The sequence below is a fragment of the Scardinius erythrophthalmus genome, assembly GCF_964197995.2.
Source record: "Scardinius erythrophthalmus genome assembly, chromosome: 2".
Classification (NCBI taxonomy): Eukaryota; Metazoa; Chordata; class Actinopteri; order Cypriniformes; family Leuciscidae; genus Scardinius; species Scardinius erythrophthalmus.
Genome location: NC_138222.1, coordinates 6,960,498 through 6,981,670, shown reverse-complemented (window position 1 = coordinate 6,981,670; position 21,173 = coordinate 6,960,498). Strand labels below are relative to the sequence as shown.

At 37.3% G+C, this 21,173-nt stretch overlaps 1 protein-coding gene across 1 annotated transcript in view; it reads left to right on the top strand.

Annotated features, from left to right (window-relative positions):
* Positions 1 to 21,173, top strand: part of galnt18b (UDP-N-acetyl-alpha-D-galactosamine:polypeptide N-acetylgalactosaminyltransferase 18b) — a gene marked incomplete at its 5' end in the record, with an annotated part of 101,478 nt that overhangs the window by 27,491 nt on the left and 52,814 nt on the right. The window contains 2 exons of the mRNA XM_081358391.1: positions 6,875 to 7,031; positions 18,974 to 19,542. Of these exons, the coding sequence (XP_081214517.1) occupies positions 6,875 to 7,031; positions 18,974 to 19,542 (726 nt within the window). The remainder of the gene's footprint in view (positions 1 to 6,874; positions 7,032 to 18,973; positions 19,543 to 21,173) is intronic.

Below are 21,173 nucleotides of genomic sequence, written 5' to 3'. Positions count from 1 at the left end.
AGTTGAAATAACTGCTCTGTGATGAGCGTTCCCATTCTCCACATCCATCAAGATTTTCAGTTGTGAAGGACACTGCATGTCCACATACAACAGGTTGACACTAGGGATGAACAAAAATATATTCAAATCAACTAGTCTGTGGTTTGCAGTCGTCAGAAAGCACTGTATAATTAGGTTGGCAGTTGAACATGTTTCTGGGGACCGTTTACGTAATGCGTGTTCTTGCGGTCGGAAAACAGCTAGATGAAATTGATTAGAATGTAGGTGTCTTCTGTTCAACTTGACATTTTTATGCAACACTCGTGCCAGGACACTTAAAAAACAAGAGAGGCAACAGCCAAATATGCTTTAAAGGGGATGAATTGAAGACGCAAGTTTTCTGAGTGAGTTTTACCATGCAAACTGTCTAACAGTTAAAGCAGAGCACACCGTTTGCATGCCAGTGAAAGCATCAAAACAACAAATATATAAGAAAAATTTATGTTTTAACTAACATTTTAAAACTAACAATTAGGAATACACTAGTTACAGTATTTATTAGTCTTTTAAATGTTAGTTTGCTAATGATAACAAATGGAAGCTTGTTGTAATGTGCTAGCCAAAACAAATACTAATGGACTAGTCGGTTTTGAGTGTTACTAGTTAGCCAAGCTGGTCTCTCAGTTTGATCAGCAGACAAGTTCTCTTTAAAACCAACAAAACAGACTTGGCTGGGAGATCACCTAAGAGAAAAAAATCAGTTTTAAGCTGTTTTTAAAGCATACTTTTAGAGTTTAGTTTTCTCACACTTTTTTGTGTGTGTGTGTGTGCCATGTTTGACAAAAGTGACAATTTTTGCATTTAATTTAAACTGAATTTTCAATGGCATACAAGGTTCATTAGATGATAAGTTGATGAATTTTAACTTGTACCCAATTAAAACTGAGGTTTGAAATAAAACATGCTTATAAACGTTACAGTTGAAAAACACAAGAACAAAGTGAATCTTCTGCAAATTTATTTGATTCTCATTTTAATGGAGCCTGACTGTGGCTGTGACGGTGGAGGGGTCAAAGATGGACGTGCTGTGGTGAAGGCTGAGTTCATGAATATTAATTAGCCCGTGTTAATATTGCTGATCTTCCACATGGATATACAAGTTAGCTCTCCTATGACTATGCACTTTTAGGATATTTGTTATTTTCACTCATATTTAACTCAACATCTTGTACACCTGCCTGAAAGTGCAAACTCAAATGTAAAGTTTGTGTTAGATGTGTGGAGATTTTGCATTGCATGATTCCTGATTTTGTATATTTGTATAATGTCATTTACGTCTTTTAGTTTGTCAAGAGATTTAAAGCGTCGTTTTTGAAGAGTGTGCATGTGCGAACGTTCTTTAGTACGTAAGCATGATTGAATCTAAATAAAGCGAAATTGAGAAAAATGAGAATTAGTCCCCAACTGCCATGTCCAGCATTAATTTGGTCTCAGACAGATTAATTAAAAATAAGTTATTACTCCACAACCTGCATGACATCATATACCAACATGGTTGAATGACAAATTTGTGACAATACAGTTTCAGGAAACAGTTGTGACTAGCTAGTTGATTTCTTCAATTATGCATCATAAATCAGCGAGTTATGCCATTGTACAGGACACACTTCTCAGAGCGGTACTGACAGACTAGGAAGAGAGGTGCTGCAACAATGTAAAACGTGAAAAATAATGAAAAAAGCATGAAAACAAAATCAAGACTTTGTAAAATATGGCCGTGTTGCAGTTTCTCCAGCTGTTTTTGAATCCAGGAATGACGTTTTATTACATCTCATAAATATTCAATTATTTAAAAAACATCAGGCAAGGCAAGTGCAGTAAAATATGCTGTTTTATATCATTCCTTTGATCTGCCTCATTTGATCTGTTTTAATGAATGGGTTTAATAGCATTATATTCATGTTTGTCAGGTTTTGTCCATGCAGATGAGCTGAGAGATTTTCTCTCTGAAAGGCATCTCTCTGAGCTAATGAGATGAGCCGGTGTCAGTGTGATGTCTTGTCAGCAAAACGGTGCGGAAAGAGAAGGAAGTTTCCCTCCAGGGCACTGCTAGGAAATTTTGATTGGTTTCTTACGGTCTCTCCGTCATAAACTGACCATATCTTTGGCTCTGCTTACAAAGACAAAGCCCTAAAGGAAAATGCATGCACTGGGAAGAAAGAAAGCGGCAACCTTTTAAGCATCTCCCAGAGTTTGCCCCTCACACGAGCTTTAGGCGATCGCAGCATTCAAAGGGAACTCGGCTTTTAAAAGATCTTTGGAAAACAATTGTCCATGCTGAGGAAAAACTGTAACACTGAGTACTAGAACAAAATCTGATTTGAAGTGGGTGTTTTGCCTTTGGACAGAGGGAAAATAGACCTTGAAGACCACCCACATCCGCCCTGTGCTTTGCTCCTTGTGTTCTGAGCTGGAGAGAATGAACTGGCCCAAATATAGAAAGCAAGGGAATTGCATTATGAGTTCTTACCTTTGAAAGCACTAATTTTTGTTCTTTTAATGAGAAAAAATGGAGCGTTACAACTAAATTCCTTCTGATTTCCTCTTTCTGGTTTCCATCCCTGTGGGTTTTCTCTTGCTTACAATGAGAGAAAGGTCTTCTGCAAAATATGAGACATGTATGTCATTATTTACTCACCTTTACATTGCTCCAAACCCAAATGCTGCTATTTTGTTCTGTGGAACACAAAAGAGGATTTTTTTTTTAAATCTTCATGCTCTTTTCAGTATAATGGCATTCATAGTTCATAGTGATCAGGGCTTGAAGCTCTGAAGAGGACAAATGAACATTATAAATAGTCTATACGACTATATTTGGAGTCATACGATAGCTTCATGTGAGTAACAAGGTAAAATCGTGCTGATTTATTACTGAAAATCTGAGATTGCTTCAGATCTCAAATGCCATTCTTCGTTATGCTTTTTCTAACTGGCACCTCGCATTTAGAAGGAGCCTTTTTCAATGAAAAATGTTTTCATTTTCTTTCTGTTCCTCACACAAAGCTATCATAGGGTTTCAGAAGACTTGGAATATAATGCACACGCTGCTTTTATGGTTCTTTAAAGGTTACCTTTTTTGTCTTTTGGAGCTTGTGTTCACTAATCCGTGTTTGAATGGAATATGGTAACACTTTACAATAAGGTTTCATTAGTTAACAAATTTAGTTAACATGAAACATACTTCTACAGCATTTATTAATCTTTAATTTAAACATTTACTAATACGTTATTAAAATCAAATGTTGAATTTTTGAACATTAGTAAATGCAGTGAACTAACATTAACAATCAATGAACAGCTGGATTTTTATTAACAAACATCAACAAAGATTCATAAATACTGTAACAAATATATTGCTCATTGTTAGTTTATGTTAGTTAGTTAACCTTATTGTGAAGTGTTACCGACAATATCTAAGATGGAAGCCCGTTTTTGCCTCAGTGTAAAAAAAGACATTGTAATATGTAAAGACGAATTTCGACAAATTCACAAAATTGTGTTATGAAGTCGCAATTGCGAATTAAAGTCTCTGATATTGAAGTCTTAGATAAAGTCTTTGATGTAGTCACATTGTGAGAATTAGTCACATTGTAAGTTATAGAATCACAATTGTGTTGCGATAAAAAGTGAAATTGTGAGAAGTTTTGTTCTGAGGCAGAAACTAATTTCTCCTTTTGTTTTTTATAAAAATAAAAATGTTTCAACAACATTATGGTGATTAAATAACAGAATTACATGTTGGATGAACGGTTCCTTTAAAGATTACCCTAGTACACAGTCTCTCAGTGCTTGGCCTCTGAGTAAATAAATATGCACACCCTCAGTCCTTGCAACATGCTAATTGCCTCTTAACTGTTACATAGCATGTGCTGTCATGTATATGTGTGCAGGCATGCAGAAAACCCTTATTTAGAAATGATAAGTAATGATCCTGAGTGGAGTCTTACTGTATTAGTCTACTGGCTGCTCTGTTGAGGATTGTTACAGCTCATTATTTTGAAACACTATTTACATGCTGCGACACACAATTTGACTAAATTTGTGCTTTTTCCTAATACCCGCTGCACACAATGGCCTTGTTAAAGAAGTTATCAAGTGCAGTCAGTCTTGTATTTCATATTTAATGAGAAAAGTCCATTAATAGCAAATGTTTTTACCTGTTTTTGTTTTGGTCGCCATCACAGATTTAGTCTAAGTGTTTTATTACATTGATGATTGCAATTATTTATAATTTAATGAATCATAAGCATCGAAGTGGAAAAATGAACTGTTGTCTTTACTCAAGAAACACTATATAAAGGCTAAAGTATTTAAGGAGCGGAGAAGAGTCTAGCATGTGTTGTCGAGTCAAAGCCAAGACTGTCTTAAATAGTCTGTGCGAAACACTTCATCTTTTATAACATGAGATTTTGGCCAAATTACAGATAAAAAGTCCTGTACAGTATCTGTAGCTACTGTAAACTTGATAACCTGTTAGTTGATGAAAACGAGTTATTACTGTAACTTAATATAAGCTTGATTTTGGTGATTTGTTAATATAATATATAAAACCACAATATCAACTTCGACAACACAGTGTTTAAATATTTAGAAAATAAGTTTTTCCCATTTCCTGAAAAGTAGCAGTTTTGGACATACAAGTTTTCTGCCTGACAGTGACGATATGATCATTATTATAATGGTTTTGTGTGGTTCTTGCTGTATAGGCTTATTTAAAATAGTTGTCTTTATGGCATTTTTGACATGGCACAAAATCTTTAAATCATTTTTGTAAAATTTGACTAATTTTTTTCTCTACAAAATAGTTTCTACGGATAAGATTTAGCCCCTCACACATGCCATTCTATATTATAGGGTACAGTGGGGTTAAAGGGCATCAGGTGTAAAAGCCTCATTCTATGTTATTTTCTCCTAAAGCACTAAAACCACTCCAGCACTTTTCTGAACACCTGCAAAACTGCTGCATTTTCTTTTCCTTAAGTGGACTTGTTGCGACAGATGTGCAATATGGATCCATGTATATGGCTGATCTGTGAAATATGCATGAACTAAAATTTAGCTCTAAGATGCACACAGTTCATGTTCTAATAGCGAAATAATAAAGAAGGCGTTATGAAATATATGTAAGATATCATCCATCTTATTTTTAAATGCAGAATTAAACTCTTTTCTGCGAATGTGCTAGACATGCGATTTATTAGCAGAAATGGTTCAATACACGATTAAACAATTTGTGCAACAAACCAGTGTTTATACACTCACCTAAAGGATTATTAGGAACACCTGTTCAATTTCTCATTAATGCAATTATCTAATCAACCAATCACATGGCAGTTGTTTCAATGCATTTAGGGGTGTGGTCCTGGTCAAGACAATCTCCTGAACTCCAAACTGAATGTCAGAATGGGAAAGAAAGGTGATTTAAGCAATTTTGAGCGTGGCATGGTTGTTGGTGCCAGACGAAATAACCACTCGTTACAACCGAGGTATGCAGCAAAGCATTTGTGAAGCCACAACACGCACAACCTTGAGGCGGATGGGCTACAACAGCAGAAGACCCCACCGGGTACCACTCATCTCCACTACAAATAGGAAAAAGAGGCTACAATTTGCACGAGCGCACCAAAATTGGACAGTTGAAGACTGGAAAAATGTTGCCTGGTCTGATGAGTCTCGATTTCTGTTGAGACATTCAGATGGTAGAGTCAGAATTTGGCGTAAACAGAATGAGAACATGGATCCATCATTCCTTGTTACCACTGTGCAGGCTGGTGGTGGTGGTGTAATGGTGTGGGGATGTTTTCTTGGCACACTTTAGGCCCCTTAGTGCCAATTGGGCATCGTTTAAATGCCACGGCCTACCTGAGCATTGTTTCTGACCATGTCCATCCCTTTATGACCACCATGTACCCATCCTCTGATGGCTACTTCCAGCAGGATAATGCACCATGTCACAGAGCTCGAATCATTTCAAATTGGTTTCTTGAACATGACAATGAGTTCACTGTACTAAAATGGCCCCCACAGTCACCAGATCTCAACCCAATAGAGCATCTTTGGGATGTGGTGGAACGGGAGCTTCGTGCCCTGGATGTGCATCCCACAAATCTCCATCAACTGCAAGATGCTATCCTATCAATATGGTCCAACATTTCTAAAGAATGCTTTCAGCACCTTGTTGAATCAATGCCACGTAGAATTAAGGCAGTTCTGAAGGCGAAAGGGGGTCAAACACAGTATTAGTATGGTGTTCCTAATAATCCTTTAGGTGAGTGTATATGATAATGAATTAAAATTATATGATAACAAATACCAAGTTCCAACATCAAGCAGCACAATGGACTGTTGAGGTAATTGAAATGACACTATTATGATAGTTTAATTATAAAGTATATTTGAGACTATAGACTATATAGATCTGGTTATGTTAGACTATAGTTTGTACACTATTCATTGATATTACAGTACAGAATAGCTCTTTCGGCATTATCCTGAACATTGTATAAGCATTCATTTCATGTGTCATTGAACGGAAGAGAGCTATCGAGAGCGCATGTAAACATCACTTCCTTTTCTTTCCTTTCACTTGAAAAGAGTGAGGGAAGGACATTTGGAAAAGTGGATAGATTGAGAGAGAGCGTTGGGGGTGGGCTTGCATTCTTCTCATTCTTGTTTGTGAACCAGGTATGTTCGTACGTGTTGGAACATTGACGAATGCCTTTGTTTTCGCAGCGCAGTATAAAATGCTCCCTGCACAGCAGATGTTATTAATACGCCTGTGTGGGAAGTGATCTGGCAGCATGCTTTGTGTGTGCTTATTATTGGTTACATGAAGTTGGTCACATGTTCCTGCAGAACGTCTACACCAGCCGCTGTGTTCCCTGCACCCTGACACCTCTTTCAGCTAAACTGTCCTGCACCTTTCTGTACCATCCCGCTGTCTGCTTCTGTGTTTCCTGTGTGAAACATTCGCAGGAAGAGGCCATGCACTGGTACAAATGTTCATTCTCAAGCTAGGGCGAATTCAGAGTATTGGGACACTTTTTGCATTTGAGATGACTTGGATTGAAGACTTGGACATTTTTCCCACTGTTAATTGAATGCCTCACAGTGATACATTTATACTGTCCACTGATGCATACAAGAGGAGAAAGTAACAATTAATAGGAAAGCACTGATATGAACATTCTGGGCCATAAGCCAATAATCAGATCATTCACAAAATGGTTGATTTTAAAAGTGAATTTAGGCTTTTCAGCATAATTTTGAAAATGTTTACAGATTAGATTAGATTAGATTACAGTTTAGAGTACATTTAGCAATATTAAAGGAGAACTCCGGTCAATTTTAACATTGAGCTCATTTTTTTGTAAATTTGGAGTGCTGTCAATACAGAGAACAACGACAAAAATCGGTGTTGCCTACACCAGGTTATCCTCTTTTTAAAATTTGCACCCTGTTGACTTCAATGGGGCAAGTTTTAAACCTGCTTTTAGCCTCTTAACATCCTTGATGTGTCATTACAAGTGCACAGCTAATGTGAGTGATTCCTTCAGAGTGATCATGGTTGAATCTGACTGCAGTAGATGTGAAAGTTATTAATAAAAATGATGTTATTTCAGCCAGCGCACATACCTGTATTTTCTTCCTGTTTTCGGTCGAAGTCCATAGTAATCGATTGTCGAGTTCACGTGCGTGATCATAGGTAACTAAACCTATGCGTGTGAACTCGACAATCGATTACTATGGACTTCGACCGAAAACAGGATGTAAATACAGGTATGAAATATCTTTCAAATATTGCTTGCTAAAACTTGCCCCATTGAAGTCAACAGGGTGCAAACTTTAAAAAGAGGATAACACGGTGTAGGCAACACCAATTTTTGTCGTTGTTCTCTGTATTGACAGCACTCCAAATTTACAAAAAAATGAGCTCAATGTTAAAATTGACCGGAGTTCTCCTTTAAACTATTAGTGTTTTTTTAAAGATTAACTTTAATCTTTGTTCTGTAGGTGGTGTGAAGTTAATGTAAATGTAAATGTAAAATAAACATGCACAATCAAATATCCAATATTGACTGTAATACATACAATATCAATATTGATCACTAATAAATTAAATCTGCCAGGCAATAATCAGTATATATATATTACAGTCAATATTGGATATATATATATATATATATATATATATATATATATATATATATATATTTTTTTTTTTTTTTTTTTTTTTTAAACATTATTAAAGTCTGCGTGAACCGGAAGTTGCAAACGACTTTTCTCCAGTGTTGTGACGTATTTCCCAGTGAAAAGGAATATCGAACAGAGGGCAGGGTTTTACTCTAGCGCTCCTCCTCTCCATCTCTCGCTCATAGCAGACTAACGGTTTGAGGGGAGTGGTTAAGCGTTTCCCAACCCAAGCCGTCAAACCTACGTCATCAGAGAAGGAACGCCATTCCAGACCGGAAGTAACTTTTCAGACTTTGATTAAAGATTACGACGGCAAACAATTTTTTTCTGTGTATTAACTTGCACGGATTAATTTTTCACCACAAGACTAGTAATATGCACTAACAAAGTAAATAAGGTCAATTTTGATTTCAGTTGGACTTTAAATATCTTCTGGTTAAAATCAAGTCATGTCCAAACTTTTGAACTATTTTCAAAACGAATTCACTGAAGTCATTATGCAGATAAAAATGTAAAAAGTTGACAATATTGTTTCTTGTTTTACCTGCAGTAAAGTACACAGATATATGGATATTTATGGCCAGCTCAACAAAAATAAAAGTTGAATGGATTACTGTGAAGTAAAAAATAAAATAAAAAATAAAAACACTGTTTAATATAATTCATATGATTTATTATATTTAGGTGTGGAATGGGATTTTTTTTTTAAAACAATGGATTTTTCTTTTGTGAGCACATTTTTTTGTGTGAAGGCACCCATTCATCAGACATGTCTCTTTATGCAGGAGTTCATCTTGTTTCAGCCCACCTGACCGTGTTTGATAATGCACTTCACAGAGAGCATGTGTTTAGAGCCACCGGGGCTTAACAACCTGCTAGAACAAGAGAAGCCATCAGTGTGGAAATGTGATTGACACCGCAGAGCAGTCACTGGAGCTCAGATATGAACTGGTCCTTCACTGTGGTGTAATTTCATACTGCAGTAATTATCCTCGATCTACAGTATCTATAAATATTAATTTCGTAATTTTTTTCTTTGTCCTCTTTTGTTTTATGTCTCACACACTTTCTTCCTCCATCTGTGAAACGGTTCTTATTGTTTCCATACTCTGATTCAGGAAGTCACATTCATTTCATAGGCTTCCTCTGGGCCTCGTTCAGTGCCTGTGTCCCGCCTTCTTCAGGAAGGGCTGGGCTCTGTTTATCTGAGGATCAAGGATGTGCGTTCTGGGAGGTGGATGGCATGACCAACATCTTATATAACTGTACTAGTAGTTTTTGAGCCTCTTTATATAAAGTGTCTTGAAATACTAAATACTAAACAAAGACAATTAATAGAGAGTGACTTATTTTACATCAAGTATATGTCAAGATATAGGTTTTTTTTATTTATTATTATTATAATTATTTTTACACTTTTGTGTTTGAAGAATATACTGAAATACAAAGTTCTAGATGGCACAGGCTGTTAGGTCATTTACTCAAACTGCTTGCAATCACATCATTCTCTATAGGCCATAGCTTATTGGCTCCTGCTGTATCAGTTGCCAATGAACTCGCTGCTCAACCTTCAAATACTGGTTAGCATTTAGTGCAGCACACTTTCAGAAACCCTCCACCTTCCCCAGCTCCACCTGTTTAGATCTGCTACGTGTAATTCATGTACGCTATATTGTACAGCAGCAGCATGTCTTACTCGCTCACAGGAGCGTGTCGTGTGTGTATTGGCAGTAGCAAGTCCCATACGGAGCTTCAACAGCTTGTGTCCTTTTACCGCACACAAACATGCACTGAAAATTTCAAACACTTTTAAGTCAAGTCAAGTCAAGTCAACTTTATTTATATAGCGCTTTTCACAATACAGATTGTATCAAAGCAGCTTCACAGTATTAAATAAAATAGTACATCAGTGTTTGTTTCTGGTGTAAAACATCCACGTTTGGTAATGCAGATCAATAGCACTGTTGAATCGATTAATCAAATTAAGTATCCCCAACTGAGCAAGCCAAAGGCAACAGTGGCAAGGAACCGAAAAACTCCATTAGGTGACCTAATGGAGAAAAAAAAACCTTGGGAGAACCCAGGCTCAGTCGGGGGCCAGTTCTCCTCTGGCGTTTATGAAGTAGAGACCGGATTTAACTGTAAGATTAAAATATTATATGAAATATTATATTTTAGTCTTTTATGTTCAAACCGGAGTCAGACAATGATGGAGAGACTCAAGAAGAAGTGACAACATGTAGAATGCAACAGGACATTTCTGAATGGTTATGTAGCGTATGTGTAGTTATCTTCTAGTCATTGATTAGCATATTCTGTCATGATAATCTATAAATCACATTCTCGGGGGCGGGGTTTATGTAAATTTTAAAGTCCGTGATGTCACTGACCCTGGAGGAATGTCATGTAGTCCCTACCATCCGTTTGTTGTAGTCCTTAAAAAAGCGATTTCTTTAAAAGAAAATATCTCCCTTTGCTTTGAACTTTGAGCGTTGTAACTTTGCAGATGTTGTTTATGCTCAAACAGCAACATTACACACTAACTAAAGATAGAAAAGACAAATCATAATCAACCACCCCTTTAAAATATGTTAAAAGAGAAAAAAGTCATTTGGAATTGTAATAATGTTTCACAATATTTTTTTACAATAGTTTTTACTGTAGTTTTGATCAAATAAATTCAGCCTTGGTGAGCAAAAAATCGTAATAATTCCAAACTTTTGACTAGTAGTGTAGGTTGGTTTTAACCTGTAGAATAAATGCCAGCAGTGAATGCAGTAATTTAACAACATAACGTTAATGTAATCAATGAAGCGGCGATAAAAGCAAATAACGAGCACACAACTTGACCTACAGCCTGTCCAACTTATTTTTCCCCAGAGGAAAAGATCCATTTTCATTACATTATGAAGTGAGATGGGATGTGAAAGCCATTTAACGTTGATTTTATCCTCAAGAATTCATCGCTGTCATGCAGCATATTGGCTATGGCAGAACTCCTGACCTTTTCATGTGTACTTGCTGTGATGCGCCCAGCACACACTGATGTAGGGTCATTCTCAAACTGCTTATGAAATTCTGCCATTTCTCAGAGCTGCGTTTAATATCTGTGAAAGGACTTCCATTACTTGAAGCCCTATGTCTCTTTTGTTGAGTAGAAAGGCTCTGATAGCTGGCCTGCATGCTTGCGGACTGAATTCCTCTATCAACAAAGAGCCGTTGGGACAACACGCTGAGCAGACTGAGCCACTAGATGTTGCCTAGGTTACGAAGTCTACTAAAGCCACCCCTGACCGTACCAGCGTGGTTTCTAATTAATAGCCAGACATACTGTCACATCACTGACCCTCAGGCACGTATAATGGGGATGTGTATGCTTATGATCGTGTGATTATTAAAATATTCTCATTTAATGTCCCCATCAAAAAATGTTTGTTAGAATATGTTAGTCTTACTGTTATCTATAATCTAGTGTGCTCTGAAAACAATGCCATTTAGAAGATATAAGCATTCACTCTAACTTCCGCCAATATGAATCCTTGATTTTGATGACATCACTCTGCACTTCAGCTTCTAACCAGATTTCCTGTCCAATCAAATGCTCTCTACACTGATAAAAAATATTTTGTGGTGAAGTAAATACTACAGAAAAACCCTATGTAATTTCTACGTGATAAAGTTAGTTCAGGCAAGAATTAAAAAAGTAAATTCTATATTGGTACTCAATTCAAGGGTGTAGAAATGAAAGCGTAAACATCAATGTTATAAAATTAAGTAAAATGACTAAACTTTTCTGATACTGAAGTTCCCATCATGCATTGGGCCTTGAATAATTAATGACTTTGATTTTTCACTGTTTTCCAGCTGTATTTACACTGTTTTATCATTGCTTTTGTTGTTAGGATAAGTAACTTGCCATTTTGTGATATTTGGAGTTCATTTTCTACTCAAAATGGCTCATTCATACACAAAAACGATCCATCAAATGTTACCGTCATTGTATATTGTGTACCAAGTATTGAGGTCTCTGTGTTCAGGTGTTGCTACTTCTGATATGTAGATATGGAGTCTCACACAATATCTATTATTTAGTTAGATGTTTTTAAAGTATATATTTTAAAAGTGTGGTTTAATTCAGTCTTATATAAGTTTAGTGAAACGTATTGCAAAGGAAACTTCAACTAAATAGATATTACTCAACTTTTTACTGGCCAAGTTAAAATTACGTTTTCTTTGTTAACTTTACTTAACTTAGTTAACTTAACTTAGTTAAGTAGAGTTTACTTAATTCCATATGTGAAATTTACTTAAAAAATATGTGCAAAAACTTACCAAAGAAAAATTAAGTAAATTTGACTTTTTTTTTTTCAGTGTAGATTCTGAAGCCCTGCCCCCTACATTATAAAGAGACGCTGAAGCTCTGGCTGAAATCAGTCGCTTGTTCACACATTTACTATTTTCTATGCATCATATAGCGGATCATATACACGAGTCAGAGAACGTATCGGACCCATTTGAATTCTGCACAGAATGCTGTATTTTAAAGCGATATGGAGGAGATTAGAGGAGAAACGGTGAGAGATTAGGAGGAAACTGCGGCTTTACTGAGCTCAATGGCTCTGGCTGAGCTGTGACATAAATGAAAGGCTATTGGCTATTCTAAAAAAGAGGAGGAGCTGTTCGATATGGGCCGCCCTGTCTTCCTGTTTCAGTGGAAATAACGTAAACGCATTGAATAGTGCTACGCGTTTCAAGGCACTTCAGTGGGCCTTTAAAGGGATAGTTCACTCAAAAATAAAAATTATTTCATCATTACTTATAAAACCATAAGACTTTTGTTCATCTTCATGTTTTGAATGAAATCTGAGTGATTTCCGTCCCCCCACTGAAAGTATGTTCACCTCTAAATATGATGCTTTATAACATTCATAGAGATTGTAAAAAAAATAAAAATTCTGTAATCAGTTTAATCCAAGCCTTCTGAAGAGACACGATGAGGGTGAGTAATTGATGAAGTTTTTTTTCTTTTCATTTTGGCAGGTTCTTGTAACTTTCGAAAAAGGCTCTGGGCAACATGATTTGATGTGGCAATATCATACATTTGTACATTTATAGTTTATTTGACTATTTTAGCACCATTCCAAAATTATCATTCAAATAATAATAAATAATAAAATCATATTTTATTAAAATTTATGATTGGTCATGAACATTGTGACATGAATGGCAGGGACAAATAGTGTAGTGTCTTCAGAAAGAATCAGGCATTGGCTAAACATGCTATAATGTCATGAAATATTATCTATATAAATGTTACTTTAATATGGCTTGTAGTATCTTTCATTAAAGCTGCCTAACAAAAAGGCTTTTTTGTTTCACGCGCGGTGTGCAAAGACTGCTTTTAAAATGACCATTTCTCCATTTAGTCCATCTTTTACACCAAACACTGCCAAAATAAATTTGCAATCCAGGTGAAAAGCATTTTAACAAGGCATTGTGTTCATGCTGCTTCTGGTTTCATGGCACGTAGCATATTTCTCAGAACAAGGCCTGTCATCTATTATTTTGGTTGTCAAAGCAATTACTCTGCTGAGAGAATAATGCATAAATAGCCAAATCATACATTTGCCAAATGACAGTTGCGCATTTTATTAGCCAGCACATTATAGCAGCAGATGTTACCATCCAGTTTGAGAGCTCAGATAAATTAGCTATGTGTCACCTAAATGCGAGCCATTTATTGATGTATATTGTACTCCTTTGTTATTCCTGAATTGATTTCCCAATCTGGGCTGCGTTTCCCAAAAGCATTGTGAGCCAAGTTGATCGTAGACACCATTTGTGGCGATTGTTCTACAATCAACTTCGGCACACGATGCTTTTGGGAAACAGAGCCCTAATCTGTTGACAAGCACACAGTGTCTACAAAGCAGTTATCTCTTGTGAAAAAGAAGTGCGCTTAATTGTATTTGAATGAACACTTAGTGCACTTCAAATCTTAAAAGTTTATTAAAAATAATAATAAATAAATAAAAGCCTACTTAAGTGTACTTGGAGGACACTTTCCTGACTGTTTCTTACACTTAAAAAGTATACTTTGATGTACATTTCAAATCATTGTTTCAATAATCTTGTCATGCTTTAAAGCAGTGGTTCTCAAAGTGTGGGGCGCGCCCCCCAGGGGGGGGCGCAAGGTTATTGCAGGGGGGGGGGGCGCGGGAGATCAGCAAAAAATAAATAAATAAAAATACAGCCGTTACGTTACTACGGCATTCAAGTGCGTGAAAGCGGTAGTGAAAGCGCTCTTCTTTTATAAAGCGGCAACGAACGGCAATGAATCGTTATTCTTCAGACCGTTGGAACAAGCCCAACATAGAAGTTGCTCGCCAAAGAAAAAAACCTCTTCAGCGGACCAAATCACGAGCTGCTATTGTGAACGCGGCACTCCGCTGCTGTGCGCGCTCTGGTGAGAAGACCAACCAGAAGCTGAGCTCGTGAGGCACTCTCCAAAGCTGCTATATATTAACTTTTAATTATAAATGAAAAGTTTAAGTTCTGGTTTATTATTCTCTCTTACTGTTGATTCAATGACATGACAAATTAAAACTATTCCTGTTTTTCATTGCACGTTTTTATTTTATTTTGTAATTTTTTATTTTTTATTTTTCAAGGAGAAATACAGAAAGCAGGCCTTCAATAATTTCCTAAATCAGAGACACTTGTAAGTTTATCATTGCACGTTTTTCATTGTAAAAAAACTTTCTGCTTTTATATATATATATATATATATATATATATATATATATATATATATATATATATTTATTATAAATTTTTTTTGGGAGGGGGGGCTCAGATTTTTTTAAAGGTTTAAAGGGGGGCGTGACCAAAAAAGTTTGAGAACCACTGCTTTAAAGAAGTATACACTTATTTTATGTTGACTAATATACTAAAGCACATGTGAAGATCTTGGTTATAATTCTATCTGTAGTGTGCTGTTTGATATATTACTAGGTATTTTTGAATGTGCTTAATTTCAAGTTCAATTTCAAATGTGTTTAATATGACATACAAGTTTAAATAGAAATTACATTAAAGTATATTTTTGTTTATCAAAAATACTTGTCATTACATTCAGCAGTACACTCTAATCATATTCCAAAGGCAATATAATTATTCAATTACATATAAAGATGTACATAAGTCCTACTTTAAGGTGCAGTAAGTGATTTCTGAGAAATGCTGTTGAAAGTGAATCGAACCTAGCACCATCAGCAGTAGCCAATCAGTAGTAGGAGGCGTGTCCATCCATGGAGAGAGAGAATGAGCAAGAGGGAGATTTTAAGACTTTAGAAAGAGAGATGACTGACGTAAAGACACATCCACTCTTGCATTGAGTGTTCGTGCATTTTAGGGGTGGAGCAATGAAGGGAGGGGTGTGTTTGTTTGTGCTGATTTCACATATCAACAGCGTTTCTCAGAACTGTTAGTCGCACATCGCTTACTGCACCTTAAATGGGTCAAAAATCACTCTTTAGTTCAAATAATCACATTTTATGTAGATTTAAACTATTAAACTATTTTCATTTAATTGGAAATAACATGCAGTTAAGTGTCTGATAACATTACATTCAGTTTGCACTAATGTGTGTTATTTTTAAGTATTATTTCTGTAATGTGCTTGGTAACTTTACTGTGACTGTAACTTTCTCTTTAATGTGTTGAAGGGACAATTAAAATAAACTGAAACCAAGTACTCAAGTATGATAAAGTCATCTTCTTTTTCACAAGGGATAATAGGAATGTGGAACTGGTATCTAAGTGCTAGTATACAAACCCTCAACCCCCATTGGCCCCCAGGATAGAAATACAAATAATTTTTCATTTTCTGCATTTGTTATGTTCGAAAAAGGCCTGTCCATTTATCAACAACTATAACTCCACCAATAGCTGCATATAGTTAAATTCATGGTTGTAAAACCTCTTGTATTTGTTGAGAACACCCCCTGCCTTGTATCCCCAGGTCGTTTGAGATTGATTTTGAGGTCCCTTTTATAATGTCTTAAGAGAATTATATCAAAAGGCCTTAATATGGAAAATTGACAAAAGTGAAATACATGAAACAGAATTCATTTTCAATCAGCAAGCAGAAATACAGAATATTGATATTCCATCTCAGCAGTCAGATGCTGCGTGTTTGTGCACAGGGTCCAATAAATCACATTCCTGCACTAGTGCTTAAAACACGCTGCAGTCTGTGGCGTGTTAGCAGCACGGCTCTAGTGTTTATTCAGAGCTGCCGTTTGGGTGGGTGTATCCAACAGAGCCGTATTTGATTCCGTCAGTGATCCAGACTGACCCCTTCAGTATCAGTTTTCTGACTGGGGACTCTGTAGTCATGATTTCACACAGGTCCAGGTTGCAATGCTGTTGCTCCCAACAATGCCACTTCCCCATTCGATCTATCCTCTTGCGATCAGTTCCCACAGCCTGAAATATTGTAGAAGGGCTTGAACATTATTTGAGATAGGGACTTGAGTTGAAATAAGAGGCCTGTGTGAGTATAAAGGCCATTCACACCAATGATGATAACTATAACAATAAAGATAAAGTTCTAAAAATCATTCTAAATGTAAAAGAATAGCAGATTCCACACCACAAGTATAATGATACTGGCACAGAGAAACAACATCATTGGAATTACTTTCAGAATATATTTTTTCCCAGCTGATGAACGATAAAAACATTGACAGCCAATCAGAATCCATCCTGCTTCAAGAGCTCGAGCATTTAAAACGGCAGGCGACAAAACTGCAGCACGCTTATCATAAATGGAACGTTATCATGCATCGATGGAGAGTGATAATATAGTTACCGTTGTAGTTGTTGTGAATAGTGCACGACAAATAAAATTATTATCTCCTAAAAGAAAGAATCGATTCTGAACGGTCTGAAATTAGTCTCACTTCCTGTTACATACCTATGTAAGAATGTAACAATTTTGCATAATGCCAGCCTAGGATTGTCCGCCCCTCAAAGACTGTAGCTGAGGCCTGGAAGAGTTTGGTTTGTCTTGTCGACATGTAGAGAAGACTATGTTTTCTGCACTATGAATCCACTTTGATTGCATTTCTAAAGGACACGGACTTGAGCTGGAATTGATACGGAAAACCCAACGCTATCGTTGCTGTTCGTATCAATGTACAAGTGCTAAGGAAGCCTCTGGAGCTGAAATTCAGATATGGTAATGGAGGTTTTGTTTTCGACGCGCTGAATTCAGAGCAGAGTAGACCAATCACAACAGACTGGGCCATCTGACCAATCAGAGCAGAGTAAACCAGTCACAATAGACTGGGCCATCTGACCAATCAGAGCAGAGTAGACCAATCACAACAGACTGGGTCATCTGACCAATCAGAGTAGAGTAGACCAGTCACAACAGACCGAGGTGTCTGACCAATCAGAACAAAGTATGGGTTTAGAGAGACTGAATCTTCATTAGAACGTCTCTTTGAGTAATGAGTAGGGGTGTGACGAGACCTCGTGCCACGAGATCTAAATGTGACGAGATTTCTCGTCGAGTGAAAAGCTGTCTCGTGATATCGCCATGATGGAGAGTGTGAGGGTGAAATTAGCATAGAATATGCCACCTCCACTGTCATTTTGCTGTTTTTATCAAATAAAAACCATTGTAAAGTATTGTAAACGTCTGCTCTGCTCAGCCAGCACTCTAAGGTCTGAAGAACGACAGACAAGGGAGCCTCCGTTTCTGAACTTTTAATCAGAACGCAAACAACTGTATACAAACGCACCAGCCTAACTCACTTGCTCGTTTACTCTTCCCGCCCTTTTTCCGAACTCACCGCCTTAACCCTATAATTGCCGGTGCAAAATGAAACAGCAATTTCACAACAATAATAAAGAGTCTGTGCGCTACAGTTCTTTGATTATGGTTGCACTTGCACTTATTGTTTGCACTTAATAAGACTAAGAAATATATATATATATATATATATATATATATATATATATATATATATATATATATATATATATATATATATATATATATATATATATATATATATTTTTTTTCTTCTTTCTGTTATTTATACTGTTTTTATTTCTGTTCAATTTGTGCGGAGTTCCATTAGGAGGTCACACACAGCCTCAATCAGAAGTTCTTGAAGCTCATAATTCATGTATAGTAAGGTCTGAAGAGACTCATGTGAAATCATACAGGAGAGAAGCCAGTCAGTTGAGTTTGTGGCAAAACCTTTTACAGTGCTATATTTTTGTATTTCAATGCATTTGATAATTCATACTCAAAGTAGAACTGAAATGAAATTCATTACAAGATTATTAGTTAAAACATTTTAAAATGCACCTGCAGACAATTTTTCCAGTCATGAATTTTGTTATTGAGGATTTCTATAAAATATTGTGCAAAAATATCGTCTCTTCTCGTTCTCGGGAACCCAATCTCGTGTCTCATCTCGTCTCGTGAATTAAGTGTCTCGTCACACCCCTAGTAATGAGGTGATGTACAATGTATATTATGAGGGGATTTTTTTTTTTCTTACTTTGGATGAATGTTGTCAGTGTTGTGTTTCTGTTTAGTTTGTTTTTTCATTGGACTTGTCTTTCCATCATTATCAGTTCAGTTAATTCACCTGTGTCTAGTTAATTATCTGTTCCACCTGTGTTTCTGTAATTAGTGTTCATTAGTGTCTGTATTTAGTTCCCTTAGTTCAGTTAGTCAGAGACTATTTCGCTGCTGGTTCCGCCCAGCCCTGAGCCTATCACCACCCCAGAGTCTCCCTCTCCCACCTCCTCTCATCTGCCTTCTCTCAACCCTTCCTCCATCACTACCTGGCAACCCCTCTGCTCCTCTATCCACCTTTGAGGAGGTGGAGTCGCTGTGGGTCTGCCTTCCACCAACTCCACCAGGGTCGGTGGATCCCCGGTCTCCGCCTCCAACCTCCTCTACTTGGACTCTGCTTCAGCCTGCCAGTATATTACCTCCACCGTGGCACTTACCTCCCTCACCTCCGCCGTGGCCCATCAGCCCACCAGCTCTGCCAGGCTCACTCGTCCCCCCGGTTCCGCCTTGGTCACTCCTCGCCCTGCCCTCGCCTCGTGACTCCTCTCCTCTGGTTTCGCCTCGTCCATCCATCCCTCTAGCTCTGTTGGGCTCCTCATCCCCCTGGAGTTGTCAGCCCTGCCTCCACCATGGCTCCTCCCTCCGTCGGCTCCGCCCTGGCTGTCTGCACAGCCTGCGCTGCCTGCTCTGCCCTGGCCACCCGAAGGGTCATCTCCACCATGGCCACCCGAAGGGTCATCTCCGCCATGGCCGCCTACTCAGCCTGATCCGCCTGATCCGCCCTGACCATCTGTACCGTCCTGGAGTCCTCTCTTCCAGTTCACCTTCCTGGTAGACTCCAGGACGCCCGCCCTCCCTCCCTATACTTACCGTCTGCGGTGCGAGGTCGCGCCTACCGGGAGGGGGGAGTACTGTCAGTGTTGTGTTTCTGTTTAGTTTGTTTTTTCATTGGACTTGTCTTTCCAACATTATCGGTTCAGTTAATTCACCTGTGTCTAGTTAATTATCTGTTCCACCTGTGTTTCTGTAATTAGTGTTCATTAGTGTCTGTATTTAGTTCCCTCAGTTCAGTTAGTCCTTGTCCGTTCTCGTCTATGGTTAGTCATAGTCATAAGCCGCGTTTCCATTACCTTTCAAATTGCGCAAATTGAAATTGCGAATTGAAAATACGCTCAATGGAAACACGTCAATTTCGCAAAAACTCCCATTTATCGCAAAAAAGTTTTTATGCCCGCATGAGGTGGTTTTTCAGGCAATTTGAAAAAGAAATATTTCGCAAAACTGCAATGGAAACAGGTTTTGCGCATTTACAGGTCACCTGACTTAGAAGGCGCGGTGTGTTTGGACAGAATACGAGACGGAGTTCTTTACTGAATTCATAAAAGACAAAAGAATGACAGAAATACTGGATTCTAAACCTCAAAGAAATGCCACAATCAAGCAGAAATGAGTGAGAAAAACCCAGAAACACTTCATATGTGCCGCTCACAGACACAGTATAAGAGTCTTTCCTTGCCATTAATGCTTGGATAACACACCTACGTTTCCTTCCATTAATAATAATAATAATGTCTAGTGCGGTACGTGGCTGTGATATATATAAACCTACCAACGTCCGTTGCCATGATTTTTGGAATGACTTATCGCGAGAGGAAAAAATGACGTTTTAGTTGCATAACATCGGTTAATGGAAACGCCGTCATTTCGCAATAGTTTTTTATCGATATTTAGAAAAAAAATTGCAAAAGTTTTGCGCAAATCTTTAATGGAAACGCGCCTTCTGTCAGAGTCATAGTCACAGTTACGTCGTGTTTGGTGTATGTAAACCTTCTGCCTGTATGTGCCTATCTGAGTTAGTAAAACGTATGTATTGGAGCCATTGACCTCTTTGTCTTCTTCAACCTACACCACACCGTGACAAATGTAAATCTATGGTAGGAGATCTCCAAAACAAATTAGGAACTTTTAAAATAGAATAATAGTGGCAGTTAAATGTGTAATTATTTGTTTTTAATCTAGTTGCTGTAAATAAAATATTGGTATTTATGCAGCTCTGATTTCTATTTTATATCTATAAACTGTTGCATGTTAGTGTGTGGTTAGTGCTGCTAGACATGGAAAGGTCGCAAATGACAGTCAAACACAAAGGTCAATCAAAGTCAAGTCAAGTTTATTTATATAGCGCTTATCACAATACAGATTGTATCAAAGCAGCTTCACAGTATTAAATTAAAACAATACATCAATGTTTGTTTCTAGTGGAACGTCCACGTTTGGTAATGCTGATCAATAGTATCGTTGATTGATTAATTAAATTAAATATCCCCAACTGAGCAAG